This window comes from Schistocerca americana, chromosome 8, assembly GCF_021461395.2.
Source record: "Schistocerca americana isolate TAMUIC-IGC-003095 chromosome 8, iqSchAmer2.1, whole genome shotgun sequence".
NCBI lineage: Eukaryota > Metazoa > Arthropoda > Insecta > Orthoptera > Acrididae > Schistocerca > Schistocerca americana.
Window position 1 is genome coordinate 446,592,200 of NC_060126.1, and position 17,523 is coordinate 446,609,722.

A 17,523-nucleotide genomic window follows, 5' to 3' on the forward strand; every position below is an offset into this window, starting at 1 on the left:
TCTTCCCCCTAACATATCTTTACTTCTTACAATGTTCTTTTCTCTGGACTGAAGCTGGCATGGTGCTTAAAACAGTGTGTCACCTGTGACATACTGTTAGTGACACCTCTACCTTCGTCTTTGTCTATCTCATCCTAACTACAGATAGGTCTCTCTTATTCTGGGACATGAGTGATATGCCCTTCCTTTTTAATGTCCTCCAGCATACTCTCTCTTCTCTCATGAAGGCCTTATTAGTTCTGGAAGCTAGATAGTGTGTGTCTATTAATTTTACATGTGTCAGTTTGTAGTACTATGTATTTTGCCTCTTGGAGGTATGTAACGACCAGCAATTCTGTCTCATACTTTACCGCCTGTACTGTATTTAATGTCCCTGTTCTCCACCCCACCCCTATTACAACTTCAGCTTCTGTTGTGAATTCCTTATACAGAATCCTCGGGTGTTCTGTCAGATAATTAAGAACTAGGTTTGAAGATGCTGATGATTTGAATGCTGTACCTAGCATTTCATGTAACTGGGGGCATACACCTCACCTATGTCCACTACCTAGCTGCAGTACCTTCATCTTAACAGCTTTCTCTAACTTGGATTTCCTAGTCATGACCAAGGTCTGATGCATGTTTTTTATATGTGGTTCTGCCACAGGGTTTCTCTACATCTGACGTGGACAACTGGTGAAACCTATTTTTTGTTTCCAAAGTAACTCATTTTTTCTTCCTATTTTCTTACCAGCTGCCATTTCTGAACATTTCCTTCCCTCCCTTCTAGTAATAAGTAGCTCATTTCTGGCTTGTTCCAGCTGTGTTCAAGGGTACAAACCTTTCTATTTGTTCCTTTATCAGTACGTTTCTGCAGCATATGATGCAGTGCCAGGAGAGACCCTCTTTAATTCTCTAATTGACCTCCCCTTCGTAGTCTCTCCAGTGAAACTATTTATTGCATGACTTAAACAAATCTCGCTGCTTACTATCCTTTTTTTCACTTGTAGCCAGTTAGTTGTTAAGAGTTACTGCACAAGGGGACCTTAAATACTCTACTTTCAGTCAGTAAATAATTAATTTTTACTAGATTTTAAGTGTGTTTGTGAGTTTGTAGTTGGATAAATTTGGACTATTCTTTCTAAAATTTATGCCTAGAACCCCATTTCATAACTACAGTTTTTATGAAATATTTATTATGTTTTCCGTGGGAAAAAAAAGCACACACTAAGTTCTACTACATATACTTGTACTATTACTTTTATACAGAATGAACTACAGTACAGTCAAGCACTTTTCACTGTTGAAATTACGTCTTTCTGTGTATGAAATAGACTTGTACTTTACACAGTGGATATCTTGGCAGCGTGTGCATACAGGAAAGGACTGTGTACATGGTTTCGTGCAGTGACAAGTGTTAATATTTTTGTCAGAAGGTCTGAGTCTTCATATAAATATTAAATAAAAGTTTTTTGCCTTTCTTTCTATTGCCAAAATGTGGAAGTTGACATCACTTTAAACAAGTTATTAAACTTCTGTGTTGCTGTCTTCTTTTACGTACACAAAATTAGGATGTTTCAGGATTCTAATATAAAGCTGCAGTGAACAAATGTTTAGTTGTTCTATTCACAGTCCTCTTTACAAAAGAAAGTATGTTTAGTGACATTGAAACATGTTCATTTAAAATTAGTGGGAGTTATTCCTTACATTTCAGAATCATAGGGCAATATTGTTGATTATTTTCTTTATGGATGTACTTGACATTTCAGGTGTTCATTACATGGATTTTATGAAACACTCTTGTCCATCGTGTGGGCAGTGTTTTGCATGGAAATCAACTCTGAATAAACACATCCTAAAAATGCATAGTGAAGCCCCACAACCTAAATCTAGCTGTGAATTCTGTGGACGAGAGTATCCATTTGCTGTACAAGTACAGGTAAGACATTGTTTTGTTCTAAAGTATGAATATTTAAGACAAATAAGACACACACACCATAGTCATTTCATTTTAAGTTTTTAAATAAAAATACATCACCACATTTATGATTATTTGCCACCACTTACTAAGACCCTGCAACACCAAGTGTGTAATTATTGTGGAAATAGAATGTAATTTAGTGAATACCATAAAAATCACTGCTTATTAAAAATATACAACAGAAAATGAGCACCTGTGCTCTGTTCTGTTGCAACTGATAAAGAACAATGCAAAACAGTGGATTATTAGAGCAGAAATTGAAATTTATATACTAAAGCTGCATATATTAAATGAATCAAGCACAAAAATTAAATTTGGGATGGAGAAAAGGGGCTGAAGGAGGTGGTGGGGCATGACACTAACGGTAGTGAATAGCTGGTATGATTTTCTGATATTTACAGAAATAATAATGAATGATCTTCATTTTTGGGGCAACGTTGTTCTGTTCATCTTTTAACACAGATAAACTTCAACTATTAATCAAAGAAATTAATAGACTACATCTGAAAGTTGGCTTGAAGTTCAGTTAAAGAGTTTGTAGTCTGTATAAAAAGTATCGGAAACAATTTTTTCCTGATGTGACTGTACATCACAGCACACTTGTACAGCATATTTTCGATGATAGTGGGTGTGACCTTCAACATGTGGCAAGCACCAATCACTTGAGTGTTCTCTCAGAAGAGTGACTCATGCAAGTGCAAAGCGCAGCACGTGATTGGACAGCAGTACTCCATCAAATTTTTTTTGGACAATGGAAATTGTGTATGGAGTCGTTGACCATGATTCACCAAGGATGAAACTGCAGTTTTTAAGTGGCACAAGCTCTTTAAAGATGGCTGAGAGAGTGTGGAGGATGAGCCCCACACTGGATGGCTATTTGCGTCAACAACCGATGACATGTACAATGTGTGTGTGAAGTGCTGAATCCAGACCATAGGTTAAGTGTGTGCATGGTTGCAGATGTAATTGGCTTTGATAAGATGACAGTGCATATCATTGTTGCTGTATATTTCATGATGTGAAAGATATACACTAAACTTGTCCCAAAGATCCTGATGGACCACCAATAGCAGAGGTGAGTGTCTGCTTGTGAAAACCTTCTGCAAAGTATCATAAAAGATCCCCAGTATTTAGGACGATGTAATCATGGGAAACAAAACTTGCACATTCGAGTACGACACAGAAACAAAGTGGCAAAGTTCCAAATGGCACACTGCAGCATCGCCTCATCCAGAAAAGGCTCTAACGAGTCAATCCAGAGTGAAAGCCGAGCTCATCATTTCCTTCAATGCCAAGGGGGTGGTCCACTACAAATTTGTCCCTGAGGGGCAGAGTGTGAAAATGCTTTTTACTTAAAAGTGGTAAGAGGATGGAAGAGAAGGGTCGACCGGATAAGGTTAGCTGGTACCAGAAATTGGAGATTGCATCATGAGAGTGCACCCAGACACACCTGCTCCAAGATAACTGACTACCTGACGATAAACTGCATTGCAGCGATTCCACAACTCCCTCACAGTTCCAACTTGGCACCAGCAGACTATTTCCTATTCCCAAAAATCAAATCCTACTACAAAAGACACCATCATTTGGAAAAGCTGCTGGTAGAAACTTTATGTTAATATCAAAGCCAGTAATTTCAAGAATTTTGAAGCACTGTAGCAACATCTCAAACAAATCTATTTTTATCAAACTTTTCTCAATACTTCTTAAACAAACCTTGTGTAATATGTCTAAATTAGTGTACATCAAGACATTGCAAAAAAGGTATAAAATAACATTGAATTCGTAGGATCAGTTGATGATTTTTTTGTGTCGAGGGCAGATGAATATGATGACTGGATGCTCCAGAAATGAAAATAAAAGAAGTAAAAGTGCCCTAGAGAGCTGCTTGTAAACTAAATAGAGTTTTTGAAATGAATGTTACAATTTGTCTGAGACATTAGTTTTTCAGTTATTGAGTATGCTACTGAGACACGAGCTTTCTTGGTGAGTAATGGACAAAAGCATGTCGTGAAATACTAGGAGAGGCAGGATCAGGTAACAGACTGGAATGAAAATAACTTAGATGTGAACTTGACATCTGGACAGACAAATATATATGGGAGTGGGACCAAAGAAGATGAATTTTATTTAGCTTATGACATGACACACTACATTGGAAACAGTATAAAAGAGAATATACATTGTTAAAATATAGGATACAGACATAATAAAATAATGTAAACTGAACATTGGCACTTAACAATAAATGTAAAACTATATTACAAAACAATAAGATTGCATAAAGTTCAGGGTCCAGTATTTTCAGCAATCACAATTCCACACTTAGATTCCGCAGCCACTCCACAGCTTGTGGTGTTGCCCTTAGGAAGTCATCATCAGTGCTGGTGAATGCCCTCAGTGGACACTCGCTTACGATGTGGTGGATGGTTTGCTCTTTGGCACCACAGTCGCACCCAGGGTTAGGTCTCAAGTTCCATCTGTTTCCATCTGTACAGCAAGGATCTGCGTCGCCCATGACCTGTCCATATTCTGTTCAGTGTTACCCAGGTTTTCCTTGGGAGGTGAAAGCCCGCTGGATGGTTGGGAGTCTCAAATAAAATATGCCATCTTGGCTCGGCTCTGTTTCTCCAGTCCGTTCCACAGAAGATAAAGAAAATGGTGGACAAAACCACCATTCAGCTGTAGCAATAAAGAATGCTGAAAATCATGTTACATGAATGAAATACATCGTTTTGCATCAATTATTGTCCTTTGACACAGAGAGTATTATACAAAAAACATTGTGAAATTTAATTTTTATTGTAATAATCATTTGTCTTTCTTCTGTTGTTTTGTTGTTACACAGTAATGAATTTACAGTTACTCCCAACAAATTTCATTTATACCAAAACTTATTTCTCCTCGTTTCTACAGTAAATGCACATACTTGTTTAACACATTATTTTACTTCAGTAATCTAAAAGAGAGAGAGAGAAAGAGAGAGAGAGAGAGAGAGAGAGAGAGAGAGAGAGAGAGAGATAAATATGAGATGGACATAGAGAATCACATGTAGCATTAGATGTTATACGCAACAAATGGGTCTCAGGGGTGTGAAAGAAGTGGACCCTAGAGATTTTCTCTCAGTAATTAGACAGTGAAAGGATTAGGCTGTGACCAAATAATGAATCAAGTTCATATTTCTACTATTTCTTAATATTTCGATAAATTTTATGACTTGAACACAATTGTCAATATGGTTGTATACTTTACTGTTAACTTATCTTAATCAAAGGCGCATATTTTCAGAAAATGAAGTTATTCAGAGCCAGTTGGGAATTACACAGAGTCAATACCATCATGGCTGGCTTATGCGTCACCCATTTGTTAGCACATTTACAATGTACAGAAAGGTGCAGTACAATATGAAAGAGTAAACACCAGTATGGCCTAGCTACCATCAGATACAGATATTGAGGGGAAAAATGATTATATGCAAGGAAGATTATCTGTATCGCAGATCTATTTTGACAGCAGATGGGAAATGTGTAACCAGCATGTGCAAGAGTATATAATCTGTTCCATGGTTCAGGGAGGAATAAGAAGCCTCTTTTCTCTGTTATGGTCATCCAAGGTGAGGAAGAACAAATGTAGGAGACCAAAGCTGAACCAGTTGCAACATTTCGTGTGGAATGGTGGCACATAACAAATAGAACCGAGAATGTGTTCTTTGAAAATGAAGCATGTACAGAGTGCAACTAGAGTGTTGAACAGCAGCGTATCTGAAATGAAGACATCAGGACAAGATCTGATGCCTACCGCACCATAGGTGACAGGGTGAGGAATTGGCATATGCTTTGGTATGGTCATGTTAGTATGACATAGGATGAAATATGTGCTAAAAACATATAGGAGTACTGTACAGAAAGAGAAAGAAAGAATGAAAAGTCACCCAAGAAACATGACTGGAAGGAATCCTAGGAAGTATACAAGGGAATGATTTGTGGGAAGGTGATTGGCAAAACAGGCAATTGTGGCATTAGAGGGACAGGAAACAGAGAAATCATTAGGATCCCCATCTAAAGAAGGAAAGAAAAGAACACCTCTTTTGGTGTTATCCTCTTGCATCTATCATCCTGTATTACTGAATGAATGAAGCTGCTACTCTCAGCTTATTTAGCTAGGTATTCTATTGCTACAAATAGCTTTTATGGATGTTCAAGCTATCATTATAGACTTCAGTTCTATAACAATTTTTTATTATTTTTTTTTAATAACTGAGTCTTTCCTTTTCATCCTGTCCAATAAGTCTCCCCTGATGCAGTGTTCTGGGAAATGTTTCTGGACTCTCCTTGTGCCCTAACCCTCACCAGTCCTTTTTGTTCACCTTCCTTCCTTCCCCTTCAACCTTTCTGCCAGAAAAAGGAGCTACTGGATCTGACAGCTTGCAGTTTCAATACTTTTTAAATGTTTGTTTTCCTGGTGCCGCTTCTATCCAGTTACATTATAACTTTTTGTATGTTCAAAATTATGATAAAATTTGGTATCTGTGTTGAAATTGCTATTACTTTGCAGGAACATATAAAAAGGGACCATTTGAAGCAACGGCCCCATGTCTGCCCTACATGCAACAAAACATTTTACAAGAAGCATGATCTGAGTGTCCATCGAAGGTTTGTAATTACAAGTTACTGCATTGTTAAACATATGCAATATTTTTCCCCTTGAAAATAAACCATAAAAACGATGTAAATTCTAGAGTAGTGTTTACATCTTTGTTAAGACTTAGGATGTCATTGAAATTTAAAAGCCAAATGATTGCCCTACAGTGTTCACATTGAAATTTATTTAAAAATTTATAACAACGGTATTATTAGGGCGGTTCAAAAAGTATCAGACGGCTGTCAGTGAGAACACTTCTACAAAGGTTTGAAATTATGTCCAAAGTTTCGTTGCAAGTCACTGAGTGCTCTTGTTGTCAAGTACTGGATGAAATAGTCAGGATACTGGCACGTCATGAGCTACACTCCTTTTCCACCTCCACCTTCACCCCCATCCATTTGAACTGAGTGAGGTATCACAGTGGTTAGCACACAGGACGCATATTCAGGAGGACGAAAGTTCAAATCTGCATCTGGCCATCCAGATTTAGGTTTCCTGCAATTTCCCTAAATCGCTTAAGGCAAATACTGGGATGGTTCCTTTGAAAGGGCACTGACGATTTCCTTCCTTTTCCCTACTCCAAGCTTGCACTCTGTCTCTAATGATCTCGTTGTCGACAGGATGTTAAACACTAATCTCCTCCTCCCCCCCCCCCCCCCCCCCCCCTCCCCTGAGCGGTAGCTGGTTTCTTCTGCCACAGTAATTCTTTTCAGACTGTAGGTAATAATGTGTATCAAGTTTAAATGAAGATGTGGAACATACATACATACATACATTTTTATGATATGTATGGATTACATAAATTATGAGATTTTAATATTCTGAGTTCGAGTCACTTGGAAAAATTTCAGGCCCAGAAAACTAGCCATTTATGCTATTATTAAAAATGTTACTGGTGCATCTGATATTTGATTTATTCTAAGGGCAATATACACTAAAAAAGATAAAGTGTCAAAGTTTTGTTTGTCATCTTTATTTTAATTCTGTGATAGATTACAAATTTTACAATAATGAGGACAGAAAGTATAACTGTCCTCAATAAAGTGCAAGTGAGTTTTCGAGCAATTTCACATGTAATTGGTGTTTGCAGGGAAAAATGTAAAACATTTTGGCATGCAGAGAGGTATGTTACATTCAGGCCAACACTGTCTTGTTTCTTTCTTGCTTGCATTGCCAGTAGATTACATTGTCGTTTCTATATGAACCTTGCAAACCTGCATTGGGTGCTGCTTCATCTAAGTTGCAGCAGTCATCGTGAGTGCATACTGCTGATAGTTGCACTAGGAGCAAGTTCTTGAGTCAGTGTTGTGTCTTTTTGGAAGAGTCCTTCACCAATTTCTTCAGACTTCCAAATTGGATATCTCTCCCTCCAATCCAGAAAAATTCTATTCTTCATCTAGAATAGCCACAATTTCTCACTCATTTGACAGGGTTGATATATTTATAGCGGAATTCGAGAAAACGTCAAAACGTACCTGCACGAATCTCATGGCAATGCAAGCACACAGTGACATCCCTATTCCAATCCTACTTCCAGTCCTGCACCCAATGGGTCATCCCCCTGTGGTCAGTCCACAAGACTTGCTCCACACACACACACACACACACACACACACACACACACACTTACTCACCACCTCCTACTGCAGTGTAGTCACAGGGATATCAAATGCAATAATAGGCAGGGCCATGTGTGAAAGCAACCATGTTATGTATCAGCTGCAATTACTGTACAGCATTCTATGTGCATATGGCAAGTAACCAACTGTCTACTCACAGGAACCCCACCACAGCCAAATTGTGGCAACCACAAACTTGATCATCCAGTTGCTGAACACACTGCACAACAACACAAATGACTTTCACAGTTGCTTCACAACATCGGTCATTTGGATACTCCCTTCCAGCACAAGCTTCTCTGAACTTGCAGTCCCCTTGCCTAAACCTCTGCTAAACTTGTTCCCACTGCCTCACTTTGCCTCTTTTCTTGTCTATGTATCTACACAGCTTGTTCACTGCCCAGATCATGCACTACTTTCTCCCTCCAATGTGGGTATCCTGCCTGCCTGCCCGTCCGTCTGTCCGTCCAACTGTCCATCTCTACTTCCCTCTCCTCCTTTTCAACCCCTCTCCCTTTCCTCTCTCTTTCTTCATCTTTAACTTTCTCTCCTTTTCACATTCCTCCCCTCCCCCCCCCCTCCCCTTTCAGTTTCCTCCCTCTTCCCCTTTATACATCTCTTTTTTTTTTTCTTTCTAAGTAACTATTAGGCACTGTTACTGTTACCATTACTGACACTGTTTGCCGTTGCCTGTAGGAAAACGAAACTCCCAGATTGAATATAGATTCATTTCTTTTAATACTGATGTTATTATTGGGAAATCTTACATATATATGTATTTAAATAACTTAAAGTAAGGAAAAACTAGTATAAAGCTAATGAATTTGCTTGTGCAAATGGTGAGTTATGACACTTTGTTTGAAACTACAGGACCCACACCAAAGAGAAGCCATACATATGTGGAACATGCAGCAAGAGCTTTAGTCACCTCTCTCATATCATTAGACACGAGAGAATTCATAATGGTGTTCGACCATATAAATGTCCTGACTGTGGACGTGAATTCATCCAGTCGACTTCTTTGAAAGCCCATAGGTGAGTTAAGATATTAACTACATCTCAAGAGAGAAAATTCATTTGTCATATTTGGAAGTTATCTTATTATGTATCCAAAAACCTGCCACAGAGTTGTGCAGTGCACAGGTAATCTTAAATTGTGGTGTAGTTGATTAATGGTTTGTATTCTTGGTCATTGCAAGCAGTACATTGCTCACTAGTGGGTAGCATCATGTGACATGTCACCTGAAAGGTTTCATGCAATGTATTATTGTTCCAAAAGTCCAGTGATATGCTACGTAGGTGATTCTTCTGAAAATTCCATGCAGTTTCATTGTTGTTAATATATATTTGTAAAAAGTATACCTTTGCCTTGTGGTTCTCTTTGCCCACAGAGTATGGGTTGCGATTATGAAGTGTGCACGTCAGATCTGAATATGAGATGGGGTATGTGTACATAGAACTAAAGTGTACAATCCCCACATTTTAGGATTCTGAATAATATATAAAATAATATTTAAGTGAAAATTAATTCACATAACTAGTTAGTAGTTCTTAGGTGTTTACATGCATATAAAATGTGTACTCATCTGGATGCATGAAAGAATAATCTACCTTTATACAGTCGTAAAGAAATACAGAAATCATTAAACTGCAGTACAGTGCAATAATGCTCTTCGTTCTGACCAATTTACTGCAAAAATCTTTTCAGATATCAGCTGAAGGGTTCCCAAACAGTTTTTTTCCCCTCCCTCGCTTTAGCAGTCGGCGAAGCATGTATATCATATACTGGTTAAAACTATTAGAGGATATCCTGATATGTTGTTCTAGAGATAATGTCATTGTATCAACTAGGAATGTAACCACCTGATATTATTATTATTATTATTATTATTATTATTACTTTCCTTTCTCAGACGTTATGTCTGGTTAAAAATGGAAAGTGACGCGGACCTTGATCAAGCGTGACTTCCTTTTAACTGTATGGTATATGTTACACTGCATTTAGGAACTTTTGGGTAATTGAACATGTATCAATAATTACAGATTTCTGTAGTTGTATATATACGTTTGGATGTAGCTGTATTGCATTGATGTACTGGTGGATGTTGTGTGGTATGACTCCTGTAGTTGATAGTATAATTGGTATAATGTCAACTTTATCCTAATGCCACATGTCCTTGACTTCCTCAGCCAGTTGGATGTATTTTTCAATTTTTTCTCCTGTTTTCTTTTGTATATTTGTTGTATTGGGTATGGATATTTCGATTACTTGTGTTAATTTCTTCTTTTTATTGGTGAGTGATGTCGGGTTTGTTATGTGGTGGTGTTTTATCTGTTATAATGGTTCTGTTCCAGTATAATTTGTATTCATCGTTCTCCAGTACATTTTGTGGTGCATACTTGTATGTGGGAACATGTTGTTTTATAAGTTTATGTTGTAAGGCAAGCTGTTGATGTATTATTTTTGCTACATTGTCATGTCTTCTGGGGTATTCTGTATTTGCTAGTATTGTACATTTGCTTGTGATGTGATCTACTGTTTCTATTTGTTGTTTGCAAAGTCTGCATTTATCTGTTGTGGTATTGGGATCTTTAATAATATGCTTGCTGTAATATCTGGTGTTTATTGTTTGATCCTGTATTGCAATCATGAATTCTTCTGTATCACTGTATATATTGCCTTTTATCAGCCATGTGTTGGATGTGTCTTGATCGATGTGTGGCTGTGTTAGATGATAAGAGTGCTTGCCATGTAGTGTTTTCTTTTTTCAATTTACTTTTTTCATATCTGTTGATGTTATGTGATCTGAAGGGTTGTAGAAGTGGTTATGAAATTGCAATGGTGTAGCCGATGTATTTATATGAGTGATTGCTTTGTGTATTTGGCTAGTTTCTACTCGTTCTATAAAGAATTTTCTTAAATTGTCTACCTGTCCATAATGTAGGTGTTTTATGTTGATAAATCCCCTTCCTCCTTCCTTTCTGCTTAATGTGAATCTTTCTGTTGCTGAATGTATGTGATGTATTCTATATTTGTGGCATTGTGATCGTGTAAGTGTATTGAGTGCTTCTAGGTCTGTGTTACTCCATTTCACTACTCCAAATGAGTAGGTCAATATTGGTATAGCTTAAGTATTTATAGCTTTTGTCTTGTTTCTTGCTGTCAATTCTGTTTTCAGTATTTTTGTTAGTCTTTGTCTATATTTTTCTTTTAGTTCTTCTTTAACATTTGTATTATCTATTCCTATTTTTTGTCTGTATCCTAGATATTTATAGGCATCTGTTTTTTCCATCGCTTCTATGCAGTCGCTGTGGTTATCCAATATGTAATCTTCTTGTTTAGTGTGTTTTCCCTTGACTATGCTATTTTTCTTACATTTGTCTGTTCCAAAAGCCATATTTGTATCATTGCTGAATACTTCTGTTATCTTCAGTAATTGGTTGAGTTGGTGATTTGTTGCTGCCAGTAGTTTTAGATCATCCATGTATAGCAAATGTGTGATGTTGTGTTGGTAATATTATATCCATAATTTGTATTACTTAGCATGTTGGATAGTGGGTTCAAAGCAAGGCAGAACCAGAAAGGACTTAATGAGACTCCTTGGTATATTCCATGCTTAATCTGTATTGGCTGCGATGTGATATTATTTGAATTTGTTTGGATATTAAGTGTGGTTTTCCAATTTTTCCATTACTATGTTTAGGAACTGTATCAATTTAGGATCTACTTTGTATATTTCCAATATTTGTAGTAACCATGAGTGGGGTACACTATCAAAAGCTTTTTGGTAATCAATGTATGCGTAGTGTAGCGACCTTTGTTTAGTTTTAGCTTGATATGTCACCTTTGCATCTATTATTAGTTGCTCTTTACATCCTCGTGCTCCTTTGCAGCAGCCTTTTTGTTCTTCATTTATAATTTTGTTCTGTGTTGTATGTGTCATTAATTTTTGTGTAATGACTGAAGTTAATATTTTGTATATTGTTGGTAGGCATGTTACGGGGCGATATTTTGTTGGGTTTGCTCTGTCTGCTTGATGTTTAGGTTTCAGATAAGTTATTCCTTCTGTAAGTGTATCACGGAATGTGTATGGGTCTGCAATGTAACTGTTAAATAATTTAGTTAGATGTGAATGTGTTGAGGTGAACTTCTTTAGCCAGAAATTTGCTATTTTATCTTTTCCATGGGCTTTCCAATTGTGCGTAGAGTTAATTCCTGGGGTGACTTCATGTTGCAAAATTATCACTTCAGGCATTTGTGGTATCATCTTGTATGTATCTGTTTCTGCTTGTATCCACCGTGCATGCCTGTTATGTTGTACCGGGTTTGACCATATGTTGCTCCAGAAGTGTTCCATGTCTGTTATGCTTGGTGGATTGTCTATTTTAATGTGTGTGTTATCTATTGTCTGGTAAAATTTCTTTTGGTTTGTGTTGAATGTTTGGTTTTGTTTCCTTCTATTTTCACTTTTTTGTATCTTCTTTTCATCTAATTGCTCTATCGCTTCTTGTTGTGAGATTTTACCTAACCTTTTTCGTTTTTTGTCTGATATTTCATTTCTTATAAATTGTGTTAGCTGTCCGATGTCTCTTCTCAGTTTTTCTATTCTGATCTGTAGCCTGTGTTGCCATGCTGGTTTTGTGGGTTTCTTCTGTGTGTTGGTTGGTTCTGATCTCTGCCTAGTGTGTATATTTAGTGTAGTGAGTGCTCCTATATAAACCAGTAGTTGTAACTCTTCCATAGTTGTATTTTCATTTATTTTGTTGTGTATGATTGTGTTGATAGTTGTTGTTGTTGTTGTTTTGACTTGTGGGTTATTTGGTGGTCTATGCAAGAATGGTCTAATGTCTGTGTTTGTGTCTTTGTATTCTATATATGTCAGCTGAAATTTTTCTTCTGTATCTAACATGTGTGTCACTTCGTGTTCTGTTTGTGCTTGTTCTGCTGGCTGTCTTAATATTTCGTTTTCCTCTGATTGTTTAATTGATGCGTGTTGTTCTGTTTGTTTGCTCTGAGAAGATATCCCCTTTCTATATTCACAAGGCATTGGAAGGTATTGCTGGGTCTCTGAAAAGTGTCAAACGACTTCGCAATGGAACATTTTTAGATGAAACTGCTAATTAGAACCAAATACCTAAGCTTCTGGGATGTAAGGCCTTAGGCGACTACCCAGCCGAGGCTGGAGGTGCACCCCACGGAGTTACGTGAAGAGTGGATGAATGTGGGCATCACGGAGGTGCAGAATTATATGCGGAGAGTCAATGGCAAATTGGAAAAATCGGCAACGTTTATTTTAATGTTTAGTACTCCCGAATTACCTGAATATATCCTTGCAGGCTATATGTGGCTTAAGGTTGGCCCGTTTGTTCGTAACCCCAAGCGATGCTGTAAATGTCAAAGATTTCGCCATACCACTATGGGATGTAATGGGAAGGCTATGTGTGGCAATTGTGGAGGCTCCTCTCATGAGTCTGGGACTTCTTGTACACGTCCTCCGAAATGTGCAAACTGCTCTGGGGATCACTCAGTGTGGAGCAGAAAGCAACGAGGAAAAGAAAATTCGAGTGTTGAAAGTAGAGAGAGACGCATACCCTATGGTGATGCTAAAAAGGCTTACAAAGCCATGCAACCTCTGGGTTTTGCTACTTCTTTTGCATCAGCCCTTAAGACACCAATAGCTAAGTGTGATGCCTCCACACAAACTCGGACCACAGATTCCAGTACAAGCACATGCATTTGTCAATGCACCTGTGGGGGAAACGCTCCACTTGCAACTGACGTCGTTCGGAAGCCGTTAGTAGTACTAAGCCACATACCACTCCCCAACATCAGAAGCCAACTAAGCCATCCCCGCAACCCAGGCAGCCACCTCCTCCTATCAGTACAGAAAAACGTCCTTCGAAAAGTAGTTCTAAATCCGAGAAAGCGGTAGGTAAAACTTCGGATTGACGAGCTCTCTCACTTTCTGATGGTGACTATGCTCTTGGAGATATGGACTTACAATCGGAGGAACCTGAGAGCATGGAACCAGCTAACGTTCCCCCTGACCTCCCAAGTAAATCACCGCCTCCGAGGGAGAAAGAAAAGAACTACCATCGCTAACCAATGGCTTCTATAGGGACTTCTGTGTTGCAGTGGAATTTGAATGGATGTTGTTGTCGTTGTAGCGGTCTTCAGTCCTGAGACTGGTTTGATGCAGCGCTCCATGCTACTCTATCCTGTGCAACCTTCTTCACCTCCCAGTACCTACTGCAACCTACATCCTTCTGAATCTGCTTGGTGTACTCATCTCTTGGTCTCCCTCTATGATTTTTACCCTCTACGCTGCCCTCCAATGCTAAATTCGTGATCCCTTGATGCCTCAGAACATGTCCTACCAACCGATCCCTTCTTCTAGTCAAGTTGTGCCACAATCTTCTCTTCTCCCCAATCGTATTCAATACCTCCTCATTAGTTATGTGATCTACCCATCTAATCTTCAGCATTCTTCAGTGGCACCACATTTCGAAGGCTTCTATTCTCTTCTTGTCCAAACTATTTATCGTCCATGTTTCACTTCCATACATGGCTACGCTCCATACAAATACTTTCAGAAACGACTTGCTGACATTAAATCTATACGCGATGTTAACAAATTTCTCTTCTTCAGAAACGCTTTCCTTGCCATTGCCAGTCTACATTTTATATTCTCTCTACTTTGACCATCATCAGTTATTTTGCTCCCCAAATAGCAAAACTCCTTTAGTACTTTAAGTGTCTCATTTCCTAATCTAATACCCTCAACATCACCTGACTTAATTCGACAACATTCCATTATCCTCGTTTTGCTTTTGTTGATGTTCATCTTATATCCTCCCTTAAAGACACTATCCATTCCGTTCGACTGCTCTTCCAAGTCCTTAGCTGTCTCTGACAGAATTACAATGTCATCGGCGAACCTCAAAGTTTTTATTTCTTCTCCATGGATTTTAATACCTGCTCCGAATTTTTCTTTTGTTTCCTTCACTGCTTGCTCAATATACAGATTGAATAACATCGGGGAGAGGCTACAACCCTGTCTCACTCCCTTCCCAACCACTGCTTCCCTTTCATGCCCCTCAACTCTTATAACTGCCATTTGGTTTCTATACAAATTGTAAATAGCCTTTCGCTCCCTGTATTTTACCCCTGCCACCTTCAGAATTTGAAAGAGAGTATTCCAGTCAACATTGTCAAAAGCTTTCTCTAAGTCTACAAATGCTAGAAATGTAGGTTTGCCTTTCCTTAATCTAGCTTCTGACCTCGCAGGTACTGATACCAGTTTCATTTGACCAGATTTCATGTTGACTTTTCATCAGGGCGCTGATGACCATGATGTCGAGCTCGCCCTCAACCCAAATCATCATCATCACGGCTATCCTCTTATACCTTTAAAACAGATTTGAGGTATTGTCCACTGCTGAAAGAACATCTGAGCCAGCAAGGGGTGTCTCGATAAGACTGGGACCAATGCTCCTGAAAGACTCGGACAATTGTAGAGTGTGGGATACCGTGCATTGGGAGCTCCAAAATAAGGTGGGGAGGGGGGTCACGTCCGAAATATGGAGGTGGCTCTACTGGCAGTGATTGAATATGCATGATGCCTGCTGCCTGGGCTCAGAGGCCTATTGGCAAGCTGCTTTGGTGAAGACAGCCTTGCTTCTGGGTGAAAGCAGAGCTAGCATATTGTAGCATCATTCCCAGAACCAGTCATGATCTTTTGCTTTGGAGCAGAGTGAAAGGCTTAGAGCAGAGACTCAGATATTTTTGTCATTGTCTTGGATGCAGATTCCTCGACCTTCGCTTTTGGGTGGAGAATATAGGAGCTCCGTAATAGGTTGTGACTGTTGCCTTCTTTTATTTCTTCATTTTTTTGTCTTTGGTGTTGACGTACTGCAATGTGGTATGGGCTGAATAATGGGGTGTGGAAGTGCAACACTGACTATTTTAAATAATGTAGCTGACAGGTGCACAGTTTCCTTTCACCGTAGTTTACTTTCACTGTTCACATCCCCCCAGTAATACGCATTTATAGATGGCCAGTGCACCATTGTTTTAACTTTCCATAAGCCTCATTAATAGTTTGTAGGCACACCTCCACATACTGCTACAATAGTTTACTGTTGAACATCTACAAGCAGTAAAAACTTAACCACAAAGTTCATAGTTCTTTAAGAATTTTGAAAGAAACGTAGGTTTGCCTTTCCTTAATCTAGCTTCTAAGATAAGCCGTAGGGTCTGTATTGCCTCACGTGTTCCAATATTTCTTCGGAATCCAAACTGATCTTCCCCAAGGTCGGCTTCTACTAGTTTTTCCATTCGTCTGTAAAGAATTCGCGTTAGTGTTTAGCAGCCGTGACTTATTAAACTGATAGTTCGGTAATTTTCACATCTGTCAACACCTGCTTTCTTTGGGATTGGAATTATTATATTCTTGAAGTCTGAGGGTATTTCGCCTGTCTCATACATCTTCCTCCCCAGATGGTAGAGGTTTGTCAGGACTTGCTCTCCAAAGGCCGTCAGTAGTTCTAATGGAATGTTGTCTACTCCCGGGCCCTAATTTCGACTCAGGTCTTTCAGTGCTCTGTCAAACTCTTCACGCAGTATCATATCTCCCATTTCATCTTCATCTACACCCTCTTCCATTTCCATAATATTGTCCTCAAGTACATCGCCCTTGTATAGACCCTCTATATACTCCGTCCACCTTCCACCTTTCTGCTTTCTCTTCTTTGCTTAGAACTGGGTTGCCATCTGAGCTCTTGATATTAATTCAAGTGGTTCTCTTTTCTCCAAAGGTCTCTTTAATTTTTCTGTAGTCAGTATCTGTCTTACTCCTAGTGAGATAAACCTCTACGTCCTTACATTTATCCTCTAGCCATCCCTGCTTAGCCATTTTGCACTTCCTGTCGATCTCATTCTTGAGACGTTTGTATTCCTTTTTGCCTGCTTCATTTCTGCATTTTTGTATTTTCTCCTTTCAACAATTAAATTCAGTATTTCTTCTGTTACCCAAGGATTTCTACTAGCCCTCGTCTTTTTACCTACTTGATCCTCTCCTGCCTTCACTTCTTCATCCCTCAAAGCTACCCATTCTTCTTCTACTGTATTTCTTTCCCCCATTCCTGTCAATTGTTCCCTTATGCTCTCCCTGAAGCTCTGTACAACCTCTGGTTCTTTCAGTTTATCCAGGTCCCATCTCCTTAAATTTTCACCTTTTTGCAGTTTCTTCAATTTTAATCTGCAGTTCATAAGGAATAGATTGTGGTCAGAGTCCACAATTG

At 38.7% G+C, this 17,523-nt stretch overlaps 1 protein-coding gene across 3 annotated transcripts in view; it reads left to right on the plus strand.

Moving 5' to 3' along the window:
* Positions 1-17,523, plus strand: part of LOC124544766 (zinc finger protein 420-like) — a 165,936-nt gene that overhangs the window by 135,896 nt on the left and 12,517 nt on the right. For all 3 annotated transcript variants that reach the window (XM_047123442.1, XM_047123444.1, XM_047123443.1), the window contains exons 14-16: positions 1,749-1,918; positions 6,515-6,612; positions 9,091-9,255. In XM_047123442.1, the coding sequence (XP_046979398.1) occupies positions 1,749-1,918; positions 6,515-6,612; positions 9,091-9,255 (433 nt within the window). The remainder of the gene's footprint in view (positions 1-1,748; positions 1,919-6,514; positions 6,613-9,090; positions 9,256-17,523) is intronic.